The sequence below is a fragment of the Canis lupus genome, chromosome 8, assembly GCF_011100685.1.
Source record: "Canis lupus familiaris isolate Mischka breed German Shepherd chromosome 8, alternate assembly UU_Cfam_GSD_1.0, whole genome shotgun sequence".
Classification (NCBI taxonomy): Eukaryota; Metazoa; Chordata; class Mammalia; order Carnivora; family Canidae; genus Canis; species Canis lupus.
Window position 1 is genome coordinate 26,575,981 of NC_049229.1, and position 16,898 is coordinate 26,592,878.

General features: G+C 40.5%; 2 protein-coding genes across 5 annotated transcripts in view; one reads left to right on the forward strand and one right to left on the reverse strand.

The window, feature by feature from the left end:
- Window positions 1-1,800: 1,800 nt before the first annotated feature.
- Window positions 1,801-12,858, forward strand: KLHDC2 (kelch domain containing 2). 3 transcript variants are annotated; one of them, XM_038544656.1, is made up of 13 exons: window positions 1,801-2,115; window positions 4,505-4,584; window positions 6,336-6,453; window positions 8,277-8,392; window positions 8,709-8,790; window positions 8,937-9,020; window positions 9,511-9,591; window positions 9,668-9,726; window positions 10,286-10,395; window positions 10,791-10,863; window positions 12,080-12,167; window positions 12,267-12,319; window positions 12,545-12,858. In XM_038544656.1, exons 1-13 carry the CDS (start codon window positions 1,963-1,965, stop codon window positions 12,666-12,668), a joined length of 1,221 nt encoding a protein of 406 aa, XP_038400584.1. In that variant the 5' UTR covers window positions 1,801-1,962; the 3' UTR covers window positions 12,669-12,858. The 3 variants fall into 3 exon arrangements, with proteins under 3 accessions (XP_038400584.1, XP_038400585.1, XP_038400586.1); XM_038544657.1 differs by lacking the exon at window positions 1,801-2,115 and adding an exon at window positions 2,416-2,618; XM_038544658.1 differs by lacking the exon at window positions 1,801-2,115 and adding an exon at window positions 2,642-2,766.
- NEMF (nuclear export mediator factor) overlaps window positions 7,902-16,898 on the reverse strand; it is a 51,346-nt gene continuing 42,349 nt past the window's right edge. The window contains exons 29-33 of one of the 2 annotated variants that reach the window (XM_038544655.1): window positions 15,626-15,658; window positions 14,703-14,803; window positions 14,573-14,616; window positions 14,412-14,491; window positions 7,902-14,134 (exon numbers count right to left, since the gene is read on the reverse strand). In XM_038544655.1, coding sequence (XP_038400583.1) covers window positions 14,057-14,134; window positions 14,412-14,491; window positions 14,573-14,616; window positions 14,703-14,803; window positions 15,626-15,658 — 336 coding nt within the window. In that variant the 3' untranslated portion in view covers window positions 7,902-14,056. Of the gene's footprint in view, window positions 14,135-14,411; window positions 14,492-14,572; window positions 14,617-14,702; window positions 14,804-15,625; window positions 15,662-16,898 lie in introns of both variants that reach the window. The other variant, XM_038544654.1, reaches the window with a different exon arrangement.

Genomic DNA, 16,898 nt, shown 5'->3' on the forward strand with positions numbered 1-16,898 from the left:
GCGGAAGGCAGGCACTCAACCTCTGAGCCGCCACCCGGGCGTCCCAGCTCTAAATTTTTATTATTCTTTTCTTCCACTTGGATTTAATTTGCTCTTCTTTGGTTTCCTTTTTTTATTTATTTATTTATGATAGTCACAGAGAGAGAAAGAGAGAGAGGCAGAGACATAGGCAGAGGGAGAAGCAGGCTCCATGCACCGGGAGCCTGACGTGGGATTCGATCCCGGGTCTCCAGGATCGCGCCCTGGGCCAAAGGCAGGCGCCAAACCGCTGCGCCACCCAGGGATCCCTCTTCTTTGGTTTCCTAAGATGAACACTTAGATGACTGATTTTAGATTTTTTTTTTTTTAAGATTTTATTTACTCATGAGACACACACACACACACACACACACACACAGAGGCAGAGGGAGAAGCAGGCTCCATGCTAGAAGCCCGAAGTGGGACTCGATCCCGCGACTCCAGGATCATGCCCTGGGCCGAAGGCAGGCGCCAAACCGCTGGGCCACCCGGGCTGCCCTCTTTCTTCTTTTCTAATATATGCAATTCAGCGCTGTAAATTTTCACCTAAGCACTGCTTTCACCCATCCTACAAATCTTGAAAAATTATAAACATACAGGCAGTGACTAGGGAAGAAAATGAAAGGAAGGAACTAAGGGAGGAAATTTTCGGGCTATGAAAATTTGAGCCCGGAAAGCCTTTGTTACTGTTCAAAGTATTCCTCCCAAGCAGCGGCCCCAGCATGAAGATGGGGAAGAGGCCAGATAACAAAGCGGACTCCTCTCAGCAAACACGTCCAAGTACAGAGACACCATTGCGTTAGGGATTTAAGATGTATTCTGGCCCAACCCTATTTTACAGGTGAGGAATTCAAGTTTAGATGACAATAATTCCTAATTTTCTGACCTAGTTGAAATGTATCCTATAAAATATAAAAACTGTTTGCCAGCCTCTCTTACGGGCGGGCGGTGAGGGTTTCTGAAGTACTTTCGAGTACGGTTTTCCAGACCGGGGGAAGCTCGCCGCGCTCAGGTCCCTGCTGAAGCGGAAGAGCTCACCGAGCGGAGGCGCCAGGGACCGCTCTGCAGGCGCCGGGCGGCACCGGGCGGCACCGGGCGGCACCGGGCGGGGAGCCCGCAGCGCCCGCGCGCGAGCAGGCGGCCTGGCAGCCGGCGGAGGCCCGGCGCCGCGCCTCGAGGCCCCGGGAAGACGGGGCAGAGACGTCTTTCTGCCTCTGAGACCAGAGACTACTGAGCAACGTCCCTACCCCTTTCCGGACCGTGAACCCTCTGAGAACATTCCTCAATCACCGAGGAGGAATTCTCAGTTTAAAAAAAAAAAAAATTATAATTTTCCGCGAGAATGTGGCCACGATCCTCCCCTCCTTGGGCGCCCGCAGGCCAGGCGGTCGGAGCGTGCTGGCGGCCGGACCGCACTCTGTCTCGCGGCCGGCGGGGGCGGGGGTGGGCGGCGGCGGCGGCGGCGGGGGCGGGGGCGGGGGCGGGCGGGCGGCGGCGGCGGCGGCGGGAGGACCCGGCGCTGGGGGCGCTGAGCGCCGGCCGCGCTTCCGGAGCCCGGCAGGCGGCGTCAGCGGAACGGGCGGTTCCGACCGTGGCGTAAACAAGGGCCGGCGGCGGCGGGCGGCGAGAGGCGAGCTGGAGGCGGGGCGCTCGCGCTGGAAGCCAGTCCCGGCCGGCCGCAAGTGGACCCCCTTCCGCCCTGCTCCCGGCGGGGCCCCGCCGCCGCCCCCGGCCCGACCCCGCGGCGCAGCCCAGGCGGCGGAGACGCTGTCCTCGCTGAGGAGGGGCTGGGAGGGCGCGGGCGGCCAGCGGCGGCCTTACCGCCGGGCCCTTCGCCGCCGCCTTCTGCTCGCCTCTCGCCGCCGTGCATTTCTCTCCTTTTCCTTTGTCTCTCCTGCCCTCGCGGGTGTGAGGATTGTTGGTGAACAGACGTGCAGCCTCAAGATGGCTGATGGCAACGAGGAGCTGCGGGCGGACGACTTGCCGGGGCCAGCCTACGAGAGCTATGAGTCCATGGAGCTCGCCTGCCCCGCCGAGCGCAGCGGCCACGTAGCCGTCGGCGACGGGCGCCACATGTTCGTCTGGGGCGGCTACAAGGTCAGTGGGCGGCCGGCCGCGGCGGGCGTCGCTCGGCTGCCCCCGCGGCGCCTTTGCTGGCGGGCGGGAGTCTCCTCAGCAGCCCCAGCCGGTCCCGACGCTCCGGGCTGCCCCCGCCCCCCCGCCCCGCGCCCGCCGCGGACCCGCCGCTGAGGGGAGCCGGAGCGTTACTGAGGGGAGGGCGCGCTGGGCGGCTTCGACTCCGGGACGGGTTTTATTTTAAAAGGTTGCGGTGTGCGTGTGTGTCCGAGAGAGAGAGGTGACGTCGCGTGATGTCACTCGTAACCGTTCATCAGGCCCCTTGGGAGCCCAGGGCCCTCGGACGCCGTGGCCCGGTTATGGGGTGACCCGGCGCCCCGGGAGCGCCTTCTGCAGCCTTCCCGCCTCATCAGGAGTCCTAGCTGCACCTGTGCGGAGGGCCGGCGCCCTGATCGGAGCACTTCAGGGCTGGTTTCCTTTTGGTTTCAGCTGAGAAAGGGTTGACGTTTTGCAGAAAATTAACGGTAAAGCCTCCACCAGTAACCAAAAAACCAGCAGTATCAAGTGTAACTACCAAGTCAGCTCTTTGACCTCCAATCATAAGCCGTGTGATTAGTTCCCGTCCTCGAGCCAGCTGCATTCCTTGTTCCCGGGCTGGGGAATCCTACCCAGGTGTCTATTTAAACCTTGTTTACTAGTTTTCCTGCCCTTTTGCTATTAGAGCGTCCCAGTAACGCTCCACATTCTAGAATTGGCACCTTTCATTTGCTGAGGTGGCTCTGATCCATTCCTTCCAAAAATACTTTTTTGTCCCTTTAGGTTTTAAAGTTTATCTCCCCACCCCCAGGTGCTTGAAATTTGGTCCACTACATCTGTGCCTTTGAGGACTTACTTTGTGACTCTGGTCATAGATTTTTGCTTCTGGCGCAATTGACCTGATCATAGCTGATGACTGTCCAAAAAGGGCAGATGGAAGAAACTGTTGTGGCTGTCCTGACGAGCTCATTTAGTTTAACCACAGAGCATGGGGTTTTTTGTTTGTTCATTTTTGGCCAGTTCTAATTAATCTCTAATCTTTTCCTCAGGCTCCAATGAACAGGTGTTTAGAGGAGGGTACTTACTTGGTAGGAAGAAAGGGCTGGCTGGTGTGTAGAAACGCTTATTAAAATATAAATAATTCCATTGGAGACATTAACCTGTTAGTCAATCACATTTTGGTCTAAACTGCTTATTCATAATTCTGTTTGTAAAAATCAGCAGCATTGAGGGAATGGAACTTTATGTTGGGGAGGGGGAGAAGGAGTGTGGTCAGGAATATTTTTGATGGTGATTTTTTGAGGGCCTGGATGTCTAGGACTTAGGGAGGTATGATCAGTGAAGTGAGTTAGTGGTTGCAAAACAGGCTGTTCTCAGTATTTTGGCTAGCACCCCGAGAAGCCCTTGCAGATTGTATTGATGGCAATAAACCTGAGCTTCCTACACAGTCGTCCTTTTTCCCCTTCAAGTGAGGCTGGTCTGCTCTGGGTCAGCCTGCTGTCTTGCTTCCAGCCTTTATAAGTGGTGGACTAGAAAATGTTTACGTGGCCACCTCCCCTCTTCCTGTATAACACTTATTACACAGGCTTATTCCATTCTGACATCCATTCTCCATGAACTTCTGTTGTTGACATTGTTCAAAAAGTGACCAGCAAGGTTCAAAGGCTGGAGAGGTCGGGCTGTGACTGAAGTTGCAAATTCAGGGAAAGGAGGGTAGAATCCTGATTCCACTGTTACTTGCAAAGTAACCCTGGCCAAATTATTACCTCTCTAAAAAAAACCTATTCTCTTGTAATAGCAACTGCTTTTTAGGGTTGTTGAGAGGATTAAATAAAATAATCCACTGAAAGTGCTCAGCTAGTTCTGGCATGTGGTAGGCTCGCTCTGTTAAGAATTATTACCTGAAGGGAAATAGAGCAGAACGGGGAACTTAGTTTTGCATATGGACTTAATTGCCCCTGCTGTTTCTTGGTAGAGGATGGATGGATGACAGGAGAAAATGGCTAGAAAACGACATCGTGTTAGTGTGGGCCAGGCACTTACACAGTAGACGTGTCAGGGAAGCGCTCCTGAAGTCATGCCACTGAAAGTTGGTGCATGGTCTGTTCAGGATCAAGTGGCCTTAGAGATTTTTCTGGAGATCTCTGAACTTCCTGCATCATCACAACTGCTGTATCAAAAACTTGAGTTAAATGTCAGGTTGTCTAAGCATTACCTTGAGTATGGGACAGGGAAGATTGTCCATTTGATAGACCTGAATTGTAAGACCTACTTCTCATTAACTCTCATTAGTATCTCAAGATGGGGAAAAAACACATAGTGCCTCTTTAGAATGCCAATTATTTTTATATTTGCTTTTTTTTTTTATTCTTAGAGTAATCAAGTCAGAGGATTATATGACTTTTATCTGCCTAGAGAAGAACTATGGATCTACAACATGGAGACTGGAAGATGGTAACTGTGGATATTATGAGGGATTCTAAAAAGTTCAAATAAGATTGCAGATAAACTCTGGGGGTACTTGGTGGGTGACTCGGTCAGTTAAGCATCTAACTATTGGTTTCAGCTCAGCTCATGATCTCAGGGTTGTGAGATGGAGCCCCAAGTCGGGCTCCATGCTCTGGAGGGAGTCTGTTTTAAGATTCTCTCCTCCACCCATGCTCTCTCTAAAATAAATCTTAAACTCTGTAAAGCCCTTTCTAATATAATAAAAATATCTTAACAGAAAATGCAAAGCTAAAAACAATGTTCTAGTTCAGTTTAGCTGCTAAGCTTAGATACATTAACAAGTCTGCAGTAGTTCCGTAATTACTCAGTACTTTCATGACCTTTGAAGAAACTTCTATTCAGGGCTCTGTAAAGTATCGCTGTAATATTAAAGAAGTAGAGGCTTCATCCTGAAATGGAAATACAGTAAAAGTTCTCTGTATAATTTTTTTTCAAGATGTTTATATTTTCTGTTATATGGTAAATGAGAAAAGAATTTCTAGATTTTATCTGCTAGAAATAAAGGTGGTATTCTAATGAGCTCTAACAAAAATTACAGTGCATATCTCTTTAAAATAGGGTTTTTTTTAAAAACAAATTAACCAAAATTTGCCTTCCATACACCTGGGGATGTTCTGAAAAGACCTTTTGCCAGTCTCCTAAACAGTGGAACTCAAAAGAGTATGTTCTTGGCAGAATTAATGTGGTTTTCAAAATGCTGGGTTAGCATGCTTGGGGGTTTATAAAGTAGTCTCCATGGTTCGCTTTGAAAAACTCTGCATTTTGCATATTTTGCACATTCTAGATCACAGAACAAGGAGAGTAGTGGTCCCACCTGATTTAAGGGTTCAACTAAAGGACGCCTGGGTGGCTGAGTGGTTGAGCGTCTGCCTTTGGCTCAGGGTGTGATCCTGAGGTCTGGGATCAAGAGTCCTACATCAAGCTCTGTGCGGGGAGCCTGCTTTTCCATCTGCCTGTCTCTGCCTCTCTCTGTGTCTCTCATGAATAAATAAATAAAATCTTTAAAAAAAGAAAAGTTCAACTAAAAAGTCAAGATATTTCTGTACATAGCAAATCAGTTTTATCTGAGCTGTTTGCTCTTTTTTAAAAAAGAATTGGAAACTTACAGTATTTCTTTAATAGGGGAATTCTAGATTTTTAGAACATTCAGTCCCAAGATTTGTAAAAATAAGCCTACTAAAACTTAAAGTTTAGCATATATAAAGAGAATGTGGCCTACCGTTAAGTACCAGATATCTTGTAGTTTTACCTAAGGTGTGAATCCAATTCATTTGAATGACTAAAAGGTGACTGAATAAAAACACTTACCGAATTAAGCTGTCAGTAGTGGTATGACTCCTTTCCTTTTGGGTTCCTGGCCCCATAAAACCAAAAACAAAATAGCCACTGATTAGGTCAATAAAGAGCAGTTTGAGAAACACAAAATGGTATGCTCCTAGGATCACACAACACTGAGGCTTCAGAACTTCTTTCCTGCCTGTGTGCAGCACCAGCTGGCCCTGCCTGGGTAACCGGTGAAGAGGAGAAACCACATTCTGTGGATTAATTTTAGAGCTAGATGAGACCCCAGAGGTTATCTAGCTGGCCAGTCTATTTTATTTTTTCCCTTTATTGTGGGAATAGAAGAAAAATGAATAACCTTTACATTTCTTCCCTTTTGGGAAACATTTACATTCAGAGTTTTTTTTTGCCCCCAGGAAAAAAATTAACACAGAAGGAGATGTTCCTCCTTCCATGTCAGGAAGCTGTGCTGTGTGTGTAGACAGGGTGCTTTACTTGTTTGGAGGACACCATTCAAGAGGCAATACAAATAAGGTTAGTGTTTCTAAGGATTATGGTTTAAGGCAATTTTACTCTTTTTCAGACAACTTCAGATTTCTAAGGTTACCCCATACTCCTGTCCCAGTTAAAAAATATATGTATGTGATAATGGTGTGTATGTGCATTTTAGTATTTGTCTACCAGTCTATATTTATGTAGGCCTTTGGTAAAATCAACTTTGGTTGATAACTTGTGTGCAGAAATTTTCTAAGTGGTTTTGCTTTGTGCTCTCTGCAACTGCTTGGTCTCTTAGAACCCAGGGGTGTTAGAGAAATATTAGTAAACCAAATGAAAACAAGATGTAATCACGAGGGACAGGGTAAAAATTAACAGACCACCACTCAACTATAAGGATGAATTAATACTGACATTTTATATACTGATATTCCTGTAATATGGCACATAAGATACTGTTGTTCAGACATTGTTTTTTTTTTTTCCAAATAGGAAAAAAAGATAAGTTGTTCTCTCAAGCCAGTAAGACGCAAATGTCAGTCAGGAAGGTGCATATGATTTAGGGATACTCATAAATTTATTTACCAACTTATCACCTTAAACGCTAAGCACTTGGTTAGACATTGGAGACAAAGAGATGAATGATACAGTCCCTGCCTCTGGGAACTCACATTCTAAAAGGGACACAACATAAGAAGTAGACAATTTCAGTAGCATATAACTAGATACATAGAGCTGGCTCATAGTATAATAGCTCAGTAAATATTTTTAAATCTGAAAAAGAATCCTTGACATTGTGTTTGGCAGGATGGAGGAACAGAATAAGGAAAGTCTTCACCAAAGAGGGTGAATTGAATCATAATTGGAAGGGGTAGCCAAGATACAAGTATCAAGAGGCAGAGGTATAAGCAAATATGTCTTATTCGTGGAAATGCCAAGTGGTTTGGTGTGGATGGAGCATATGGCTGACATAATTTCAAACTGTACTTCTAGGAGCTCTAGGGATTTCTTTGGCATGCCTTGGGCCACCTATGAGAGGAGCATAATTGGGCAGGGTCCAGACCACCTGTCCTGCCTCCACTTTAACAAGTGTAGCTCCACTTTGGTTAAGCTTTTGCTTAAGATTTTGTTTGAAGGGTTCTGTGCCTAAAAGATTTTGAGGTCTTGCTGTAGTGGAGCCATGTGTTGTTTTTCAGAGCCAAGGAGGAGAAAGATACTTCGAAGCGACATGAAGCAGCTTGGGAAAGCAGCTGTGGCTTTAGGGCTGGACAGAAGAATGGGAGTAGTTGCTATATCAAACAGCTAGCTTTGGTTATTTTAAGTTTGATCAAATGGAAGCCTAGGAGTCTTAAGAGAAGTAAAACGGTATATATAATGGTCAGATTTATTCAAGTACCTGAATGAGAACCCTTTGAAAGACCAGTACTTAACTGTAGCAGCTAAGGATAAATCTTAAAAAGATTAAGTAGGCACTTAAGATCTGTTTGTTAAATTTGAAGGTGAAATTGCGAAGTTCATTTTTTTTTTTTTTTTTTGGTAATGCCATACCCATAAATTAGATCAGTACAACTCCAAGTGCCCATGTAAGGTACAGAATGAAAATCCACACACTTCTATTCCTTCATCAAAAAAATGTGGCTGTTGGAAAAAAATGAGCTGAACAGGGTGCCTAGTGACTTAAGGAATTTATGCCAGAATGTAAATTACCTATGTAGACTCAGACCAGTTAAGTCTATAATTACACTTTTAGGAGAACTGAATTAAATGACATTCCTATTATCATTAAATCACAATAAAATTAAATGCCAAAGTTGAATTTCTTTAACATAACCAAATCTAACTGAAATCACTGCTTCTGACAGTTCTACATGCTGGATTCAAGGTCTACTGACAGAGTATTACAGTGGGAAAGGATTGACTGCCAAGGAATTCCTCCATCATCAAAGGACAAACTTGGTGTCTGGGTATATAAAAACAAGTAAGTTAGCAGCCCCACACGTTTGGGTTTTTATGTACAAAGTGGTTTGCCATTCAAGTACCCTTAGATAATAACCACTGTAACCTTAGAACATACCTTCTAGGGTCCATATGAGGGTTAAGTGAATTAATACATCAAAGCACTTACCATTGCACCTAAGACATAATTAGCCACAGTAGCCATTACTATGTGAGTAAATACTTTCATATATTCAGGTATGCCTTCTCAATTTGTAGCATAACAAAAGGAAAACTTGTATCTTCCTAACCTGTGGATGTTTGAATTTTTAGTGTCTTGTCTTTTTTTTGTCAAACAGGTTAATATTTTTTGGAGGTTATGGCTATTTACCTGAAGATAAAGTATTGGGAACTTTTGAATTTGATGAAACATCTTTTTGGGTAAGTTAGGTTTTGTATTTGTATATGGCCTTCTTGGTATATTGAAAATAACATATTTGCTAGTCTTGTTCATTTTGGCTTATTCATAAACCAGACAAAGCTATACAGACATTTGTAAAATAACCCAGATTCTTAATTTTCTGTAGAATTCCAGTCACCCAAGAGGATGGAATGATCATGTACATATTTTAGACACTGAAACATTTATCTGGAGTCAGCCTATCACTACTGTGAGTTACTGAAGAATACTGAATTATTAAAGCAAGGCCCCTTGGAGAAGGGTAGTTGGGAGGTGGTTAAAACTGATAGATCACTCATTTTTCTGGTGAGAGAAGATCCATTGCTGTCATTATTCTCTAAGGAGTCCATACCTCAGAAACAATGTATGGACTAACCCAGCATCTGTTATCTAATAGATGTTAAGTGTTACTGTTTGTAACTAAATAAATGACCTAGCACTGGATTATTCTTTGACACAGGTGTCACAAAATGCGCTACCTTTTATTTTAAAAGATAAAAATAAAACAAGCATTGTATTAACTAGTACATTCAGTAATACACCTAAAAAACATAAAATTATAGTTCCCAGTTTTAGTATTGCTGTTGACTAGACATCTGCACACTTTAGCTTAAAAGCTCAGGTGTCTTGCATGTCCTCATCCCATACCCAGAGATGACTCTGGTATTTATTTTAAAAGATTGCTTTTATGACTTCTGTAGGGTAAAGCACCTTCACCTCGTGCTGCCCATGCCTGTGCAACTGTTGGAAACAAAGGCTTTGTGTTTGGAGGCAGATACCGAGTAAGTGTATGAACAGTTTCAAGGACTTGCTTTTGAGTCATTCAAAGGATAATTACTTAAAATTACCCTTTTTCAGGATGCCAGAATGAATGATCTTCACTATCTTAATCTGGATACATGGGAGTGGAATGAATTGTATGTATCACTTAGATAATTTTTGTTAGTTTTTTTTTATTCTGTTATCAGTATATAATGTATTTGCTTAAATTTTCTATAACTGAGAATTTAAATATGATGACTAGATCCCTAAAGGTTTTTTTTTTTTTTTTAAATTGCCTGTTTCCAGAACTGTATCTGGCACCCAGCTTGTGCTCAAGTGTTTGTTGAAAGGTCTTCTAAGAACATAGTTCTAAAGCTTGTAGCTATTAATACCAAGAAGTTTTTTTAAATTTAAAGTCTTTTTCATAATTCTATATGAACTTTAAAACTTCTTCAGCATTTTTCTGTATTCAACAGTAGCTACTTTTAAACACAGATATTGGGGATCCCTGGGTGGCTCAGCAGTTTGGTGACTGCTTTTGGCCCGGGGTGCAGTCCTGGGGTTCTGGGATCGGGGTCCCGCGTCGGGCTCCCGGCATGGAGCCTGCTTCTCCCTCTGTCTTTCATGAATAAATGAATAAATAAATCTTAAAATAAATAAATAAATAAACACAGATATTGTAACCTAGCTGTTTTTTTTTTTTTTTTTTTAAAGAATTCCACAAGGCATATGCCCAGTTGGCCGATCGTGGCACTCACTAACACCAGTTTCTTCAGATCATCTCTTTCTCTTTGGAGGATTTACCACTGATAAACAGCCACTAAGTAAGTTTTAAAAAAATGTAAGAAATCATTATATATCATTCATATGTGATATATAGCTAGAAAAAAATCAGTCTCTTTTAGATGTATCAGAGCGCTGTAGGGTTGGTTGGAAGGTTTGCTATTAATTTTGATTCCATAACCTCTAATTGTTTTTATACTAGGATATCCATTCTGTCCAGTATAACCCTTAAAAGCCCTACTGAAGGGCTGTAACAGGCAAAGGGCTTACTTGGTTAATTGCAGAGAAAAAAAAAAAAAAAGATATATACTTCCTGTTTGTACTCACGGTCTCATTTATTACTTCTCTTGCTAAAGCTGTGCCCTTTAAGTATCAGTGTCCTATCGACAAAATAACATACTTCATTTCATGGCTCTTCTTTTTTTGCTTCAATCAGGTGATGCCTGGACTTACTGCATCAGTAAAAATGAATGGATACAGTTTAATCATCCCTATACTGAAAAACCAAGGTATGAACTATTTAAAAAATAATTCCTGTACTGAATAATTGAGGGCCATAAAGATGTACAGTACTGGTAATGAGAGGAAATTGTGGCTGCATTAAATCTGTCATTCTTACAAAAATCCTAGCATTCACTAAGGTTTCACATCAAAAGAAAACCAATGTTATCCTATTATTGAATGCTTTCTTTCCTGTCACTGTGCATAAAAAGCAGAGCTGGACTTTGACTTTTGCTGCAGCTTTTATCGTAAAATTGACGTAGTTAAAATTTATAATCAAGGTCTTTACTCAAGTGAATTGAACTGCTTCTAGGTTTGTCATTTAAAATAACTGGAGGGACACCTAGGTGGCTGTCTTAAGTGTCTACCTTCAGCTCAAGTCATGATGCCAGGGTTCATGGGATGGAGCCCCTCCTTGGGCTCCCTCTCAACGGGGAATCTGCCTCTCCCTCTTCATCATCTTCTCCCCCTACTCATGTGCTCTTTCTCTCTCAAATAAATCTTAAAAAAAAAAAAAAAAAAGTAACTGGAAAGGAGAGAATTCCAAAACCTTAAATCAAGAACTTTCTATTAGATTTGCAGTAGTGCTGTATAATAAATATTAAGTCAAATCACCACCACCACCCCAAAAAAGTTTTTTGTTAATCTCAAAAAGAATTGTTACAAAAATTGCTAAAGGATATGATATAGTCACAACTGGTATTCAGCACATTTAAGTAGGTCAGCCTGCATTTTTTCCCCCAAGCTTCTAATTTAAGTACACTTATGCACAAAGGCTTCATTTGGCACAAAAGTTTTTCCCATAGAATTACCAGGCCTGATACTTTGAGTATCTCAGGCAGATTCAGCATTCTTCAGATGTTTTGTATAAGGTCAACTGGCCCTACTATGAAAAGAAGATCGAGAGGGCATATACCACACATCTCCCATAAGATTTTTTTTTTTATTGCTAACAAAGACCTAGAGAACAGATCCAGTTCAAACCCCTCATTGCATAAATTAGGACTGGACCAGAGAGATAAAATGATAACATCCAGATAAAACAGACATTGATTTTTTTTTGCCCCCCCCCTAGCTTTTGCTATTTAAGATAATTGCTTCTCAACGTGTTTCTGGTCTATACTAAAGATCTCTAGTCTTTATTTCATCATTCTGGTTCTTTAGTATAAATTATCAATTTGGTGTTTGGGTAACTTCAAACTCAAGCTTTCATTTTAAACATAGATTATGGCATACAGCTTGTGCCAGTGACGAAGGAGAAGTAATTGTTTTTGGTGGGTGCGCCAACAACCTTCTTGTCCATCACAGAGCTGTAAGTATACTACACCTTATGTTAAAGGACACTTTATAATATTTCTGAAACTTACTTGTGGAGTACTTACTTTTTAATGTGTTCTTCTCTATTTTTCAGGCACACAGTAACGAAATACTTATATTTTCAGTTCAACCAAAATCTCTTGTAAGGTAAGTAACTTTTTACTAGGTACTTCATTTTAAATTAATCCTTTTGAAAAACCAGGTTTATAGATAAGGGCAATAACAAGCTTTCATTGATATAACTAACCAGTTCCTATTAAAACCTTTAAAGAAAGTGGGTTTGTTTGTTTTTTTTTGGGGGGGGGGTTATAATTCTTCAAGTTAATGTGCTTCTAAACAGTAAAACAAATTATTTTTCTCCTCTACTTTCAGGCTAAGCTTAGAAGCAGTCATTTGCTTTAAAGAAATGTTAGCCAACTCGTGGAACTGCCTTCCAAAACACTTACTTCACAGTGTTAATCAGAGGTTTGGTAGTAACAACACTTCTGGATCTTAAGGCTTCGTAGATAATGCCTCTGATCACCTTGCATGGACAGCAATTCTGTAAACATCAGAGAGTGGCATTGTTTGTATAATCATATGCATTGTTGTAGTTTGCAGCTTTTTGGTTTTAATGTGCATGTGAATGGCCTAGAGAACCTATTTTTGTGTCTAAAGTTTACAATAAATGTATTTAACACCAGTAACTGTCTTCTGTTAAAGCAAAAGAAAACTAATATTTGGGCTTTTTACCCTAAAGAATGGTTATTATTATATTTCCTTTTTAGTAACTTCAGATATATAGCTGTAGAAACATTATACTAATTATTCCTACCACTATCAAAATGGTGACGTTATCTTTTTAAGTTAATAGTTTAAGTGGCAAGAGTAATCTATTGTATTTACAACACTAGGCTGTATTACAAAGTTTTCTTTTTTTTTTTTTACATTTAAATGGAAAAATATTCTCAATAGGACTAAGTTTGGAAGGACCACCAGCTTCAGTACTTTGACCTTAATGCTTTGGTACAGGGGCAGGGCAAGTGGTCATATTGACTGTAGGTAGCTACCGTCTAATCATTTAAGAAGTAAAAATTTTAAAAGAATGGAATTTGATGTATGACTTAATTCTCCATTCTGTTAGGAGATAGAAGAGGAGGAGCTGGGTCAGGAGTCTTTAGTGATAAGCCTGAAAAAGTGCACTTATGATATCTTAGGTTAAGATACTCTGTAACATGCTGATAATTACTAGAGGTAGAAAATAAAATGATACAGAACTGAATGAGATTACACAGAAGAAACCAGGATGAAAGTGAAGTATAAATGCATGGAAATGATCAATACCAATTTTTTCTAGGTGTTCTTTCTTAGGCTGAATTATGTGTATTTTAAATCTGGTCTAATATATTTTTGACAAGTATAAGTAAAGGCAGAAGCTTTCCAAGACTTAATCCTAAACGTCTACCCCCCAACCCCACCACACTGGGGAAAAGAAAAAAAAAACCTTGTGACTGGCCCATAAGAGATATATTAGACATTATATACGGTAGACTACCAAGTCAACAGTCTAAGCAATTGAGCCACTTCACTGTTCAGTTTCTTTACAACATGAAATGAAAACTTAGTATTAACCTCCCAAAGTTCAAGAAAATGTAGGAGAATAACTACAGATGTATACAATTAGCATTTAACTGTCCACAAATATTTTAGGAAATCCTATCATAGTGTTTCCTCTCTAAAAAACCAGAGGGGGGTTGGGGGGAAGAAGTCCTTTTGGCGAATATAGCAAGGCAATGTTTAGTTCATTTTTAAATGCGGAAGTCTTGTTACATGGTGTTTTCATCTCTGAACTTCCAAAAGGCTATAAAATTGGCTCTTCTCAAATATTTTAGGATTTCATTTCGGCTATTTCCTTTTTACATTCAGAAGATTGGGTGCAGACACTTTGACTTTGCCAGGAATGTTTCTTGATAAATCCGTGTCCTAAAAAAAGAGAATTGCTGAATATTTTCACATTCTATATAGTGGTCATGTATCTTTTATGACAGTTTGTGTCCTCTCTTGTCAAAAGAAAGGCATTTCCAAAATTTTCAACTGAAATGATTTTAATTGTTTTACACTTGCTTCTAGTAAGACATTTTCTACCAAAATAATAGCTGCAGCATGCATCTACTGAATAAAGAACTGAAAGTATAAAGTTGCAACTGCTAACATTTTTAACTACACCACCGATCTACAGACTTCCAGAGAAATACTTTACCTTTACACTGCGAAATAAGTCTTTTTCTCTTGCTGTTGCTTCTTTGGAATGCATGAAACTATTCAAAGCTGTTTTTGCAGCTGTAAATAGAAAATAGAAGAATCTACTTCTGTCCAGTAAAAAAAATGTTCAAAATCATAATTCAGAAGAATTTTAAATACCTTTTCCCTTTTTCTGAACTCCAGGAGTAAGTTTCACTTTGTATCTTTAAAGAGGAATTGCATGTGTTACTGAACAAAACTTGACACAATAGTGACTTATGAATGGTTTTGTAAACTATAGATGACTTACTTATAGTTTGTCATGGTGGTGTAAGGGGCACATATTGGAATGGCAAACAGTAATACATCTTCAGGATGTGGCTGCCCTGTCAAAGAGTCAAAGAGATTTTCCTAAAAAAGGGAAAACAAAAACAATCAGAAAATTCATACCAGTCCTAAAAAAGGAAAAATCTAATATCTCAACATATTTTTATCTTTTTCTGATAGACCTATATAGTTTTCAGCTCTGCTTTATATTTATAGCTCTAAAGAGTTTAAGACCAATGGTGTTTATATTCCTTACTGCTATAATTTTGTATAGCATAATGAGAAATAAAAATGATTTTCAAAAATGATCTTTGTAAATACATTTAAGAAAAGGGAGAAAAAAAATGGATATTTCTCATTGCAGAAAACTACTATGGATTAAAATGGTGTACAATAATGACCACAAATACATTTCCATTGCCTGGAAATGGGACTGATACTTTGGCTAGACCAGCAGTTCTCAATGAGGGGGATTTTCTAGGCCTCTCCTCCCCTAGACATCTGCCTATTCTTAAGGAAGTATCTTCTTACAGTTGCCCTTCGGTGGGCTGCCTACAAGATTAGCTTAGCAACATGAATACAACTCAGACAAGATGCTTGGTGCTGAAGTAGTGTTTACTATGTGCCATGGACTTTTCTAAATGCTTTATGTACATTCTCAAAACAACACTCTCCTGGTAGGGTCCAATCATCCTCACTCCTCAATGAGGAAACAGAAGCACAAAAAATAATGCTTCAGGGTTGCAGTTAGATGTAGCAAAGTTGGGATTCAAACCGAGAATGTTGGACTCCAGAGCCTGTAATCTTGTTTTAGAAGTCTTAGGTAGTTAGAAATTGTATATCAAATATTCTGAGACCTAGACTGTAGTCAGTATCATAGTAGGGACCCCCAGCACAAAATCATACCTCATTACCCTGTTGATCCAGATCTTGCTCTTCCTGCTTGAAACAAAAATTTAAAAGTCAGCTATAACATAAATTGAAATTCCACATGATTAAAAACTATGAGGAGAAAAAAAATAAGACTATCACATCTAACCAACAGGTTATGGACCCTAAAACTGTGTTCTTCAGTGTCCCAAAACTCTGAATTAATTTGTGCATCTACTACTTGAGAGAATAATGCCATTCAAAGAGTAAAAGCACTTATTTGAAGTTTAAAAACTAAAGCTTTCATATGGTATACATGCTAAAATAGGGAAATTAAAACAGCGATTTTCAATGTAAAATGATAATTTAAAATGACAGCTAAATTTGATATGTTTGCCAAAGGAAAGTGGAGAATCCTGGTAAATAGAACTTTTATTTTTTAGTCTCTGTTCAATAGTTCTAGGATAAATTTTTCACATATTAAGGTAAGTTTACTTTTGTTTGCTCTTCTTAGATTATCTCTAAATAGATTTTTAATGTATGATTCATAACACCTCAATATCTGAGTCTATTTATAGAATAAATCACAGATATGAGAATAGTATAAAAATTTGAGGATCAGGGATGCCTGGATGGCTCAGGGGTTGAGCATCTGCCTTTGGCTCAGGGTGTGATCCTGGAGTCCTGGATCGAGTCCCACATTGGGCTCCCTGCATGGGGCCTGCTTTTCTCTCTGCCTGTATCTCTGCCAGCACCGGATTCTAACCAAAGCTTTAACTGCTATAAATACAAATACAGGTAAGGCCAATTTTTTTCCAATTTTATGAATAAATCCTCTGGATTTCAAGATGATATACTAAGAGCTGTGTTTGTTGTATTCAGTTGATACAATAATTAGGCAACTATCTTAACTGGATAAATGCTAACTTCTCGCTGGTTTTTCAACAAGGGCACTTGAACTGAATAGGCCCTTATATAACATAATACAGGCACATATTCCTATAGAAAACTCTAGAGAAGTGCAAATTTACTTTCTACTCATTTTTAAGACAATCTGAATTGTCTTATAACTAAGTTCCCACTAGAATCAAATAAAACCTCTCCATAAAATTATTTTCTAAAGGCTTGTAAAAAACTTACCATCTATGAACACAGCCATTTTTACACTTCTATCCTGGAAATTTAGTCTTTTAGGTTGTATTTCTAAGATGACCTTCCATTAACAATAAGGTTACCACTTGTCCTGCTTTTAGCACTGTAAGCCTCATGTCTTGGGAACCCTAATTAATGAAACAAAAGCCTACATACA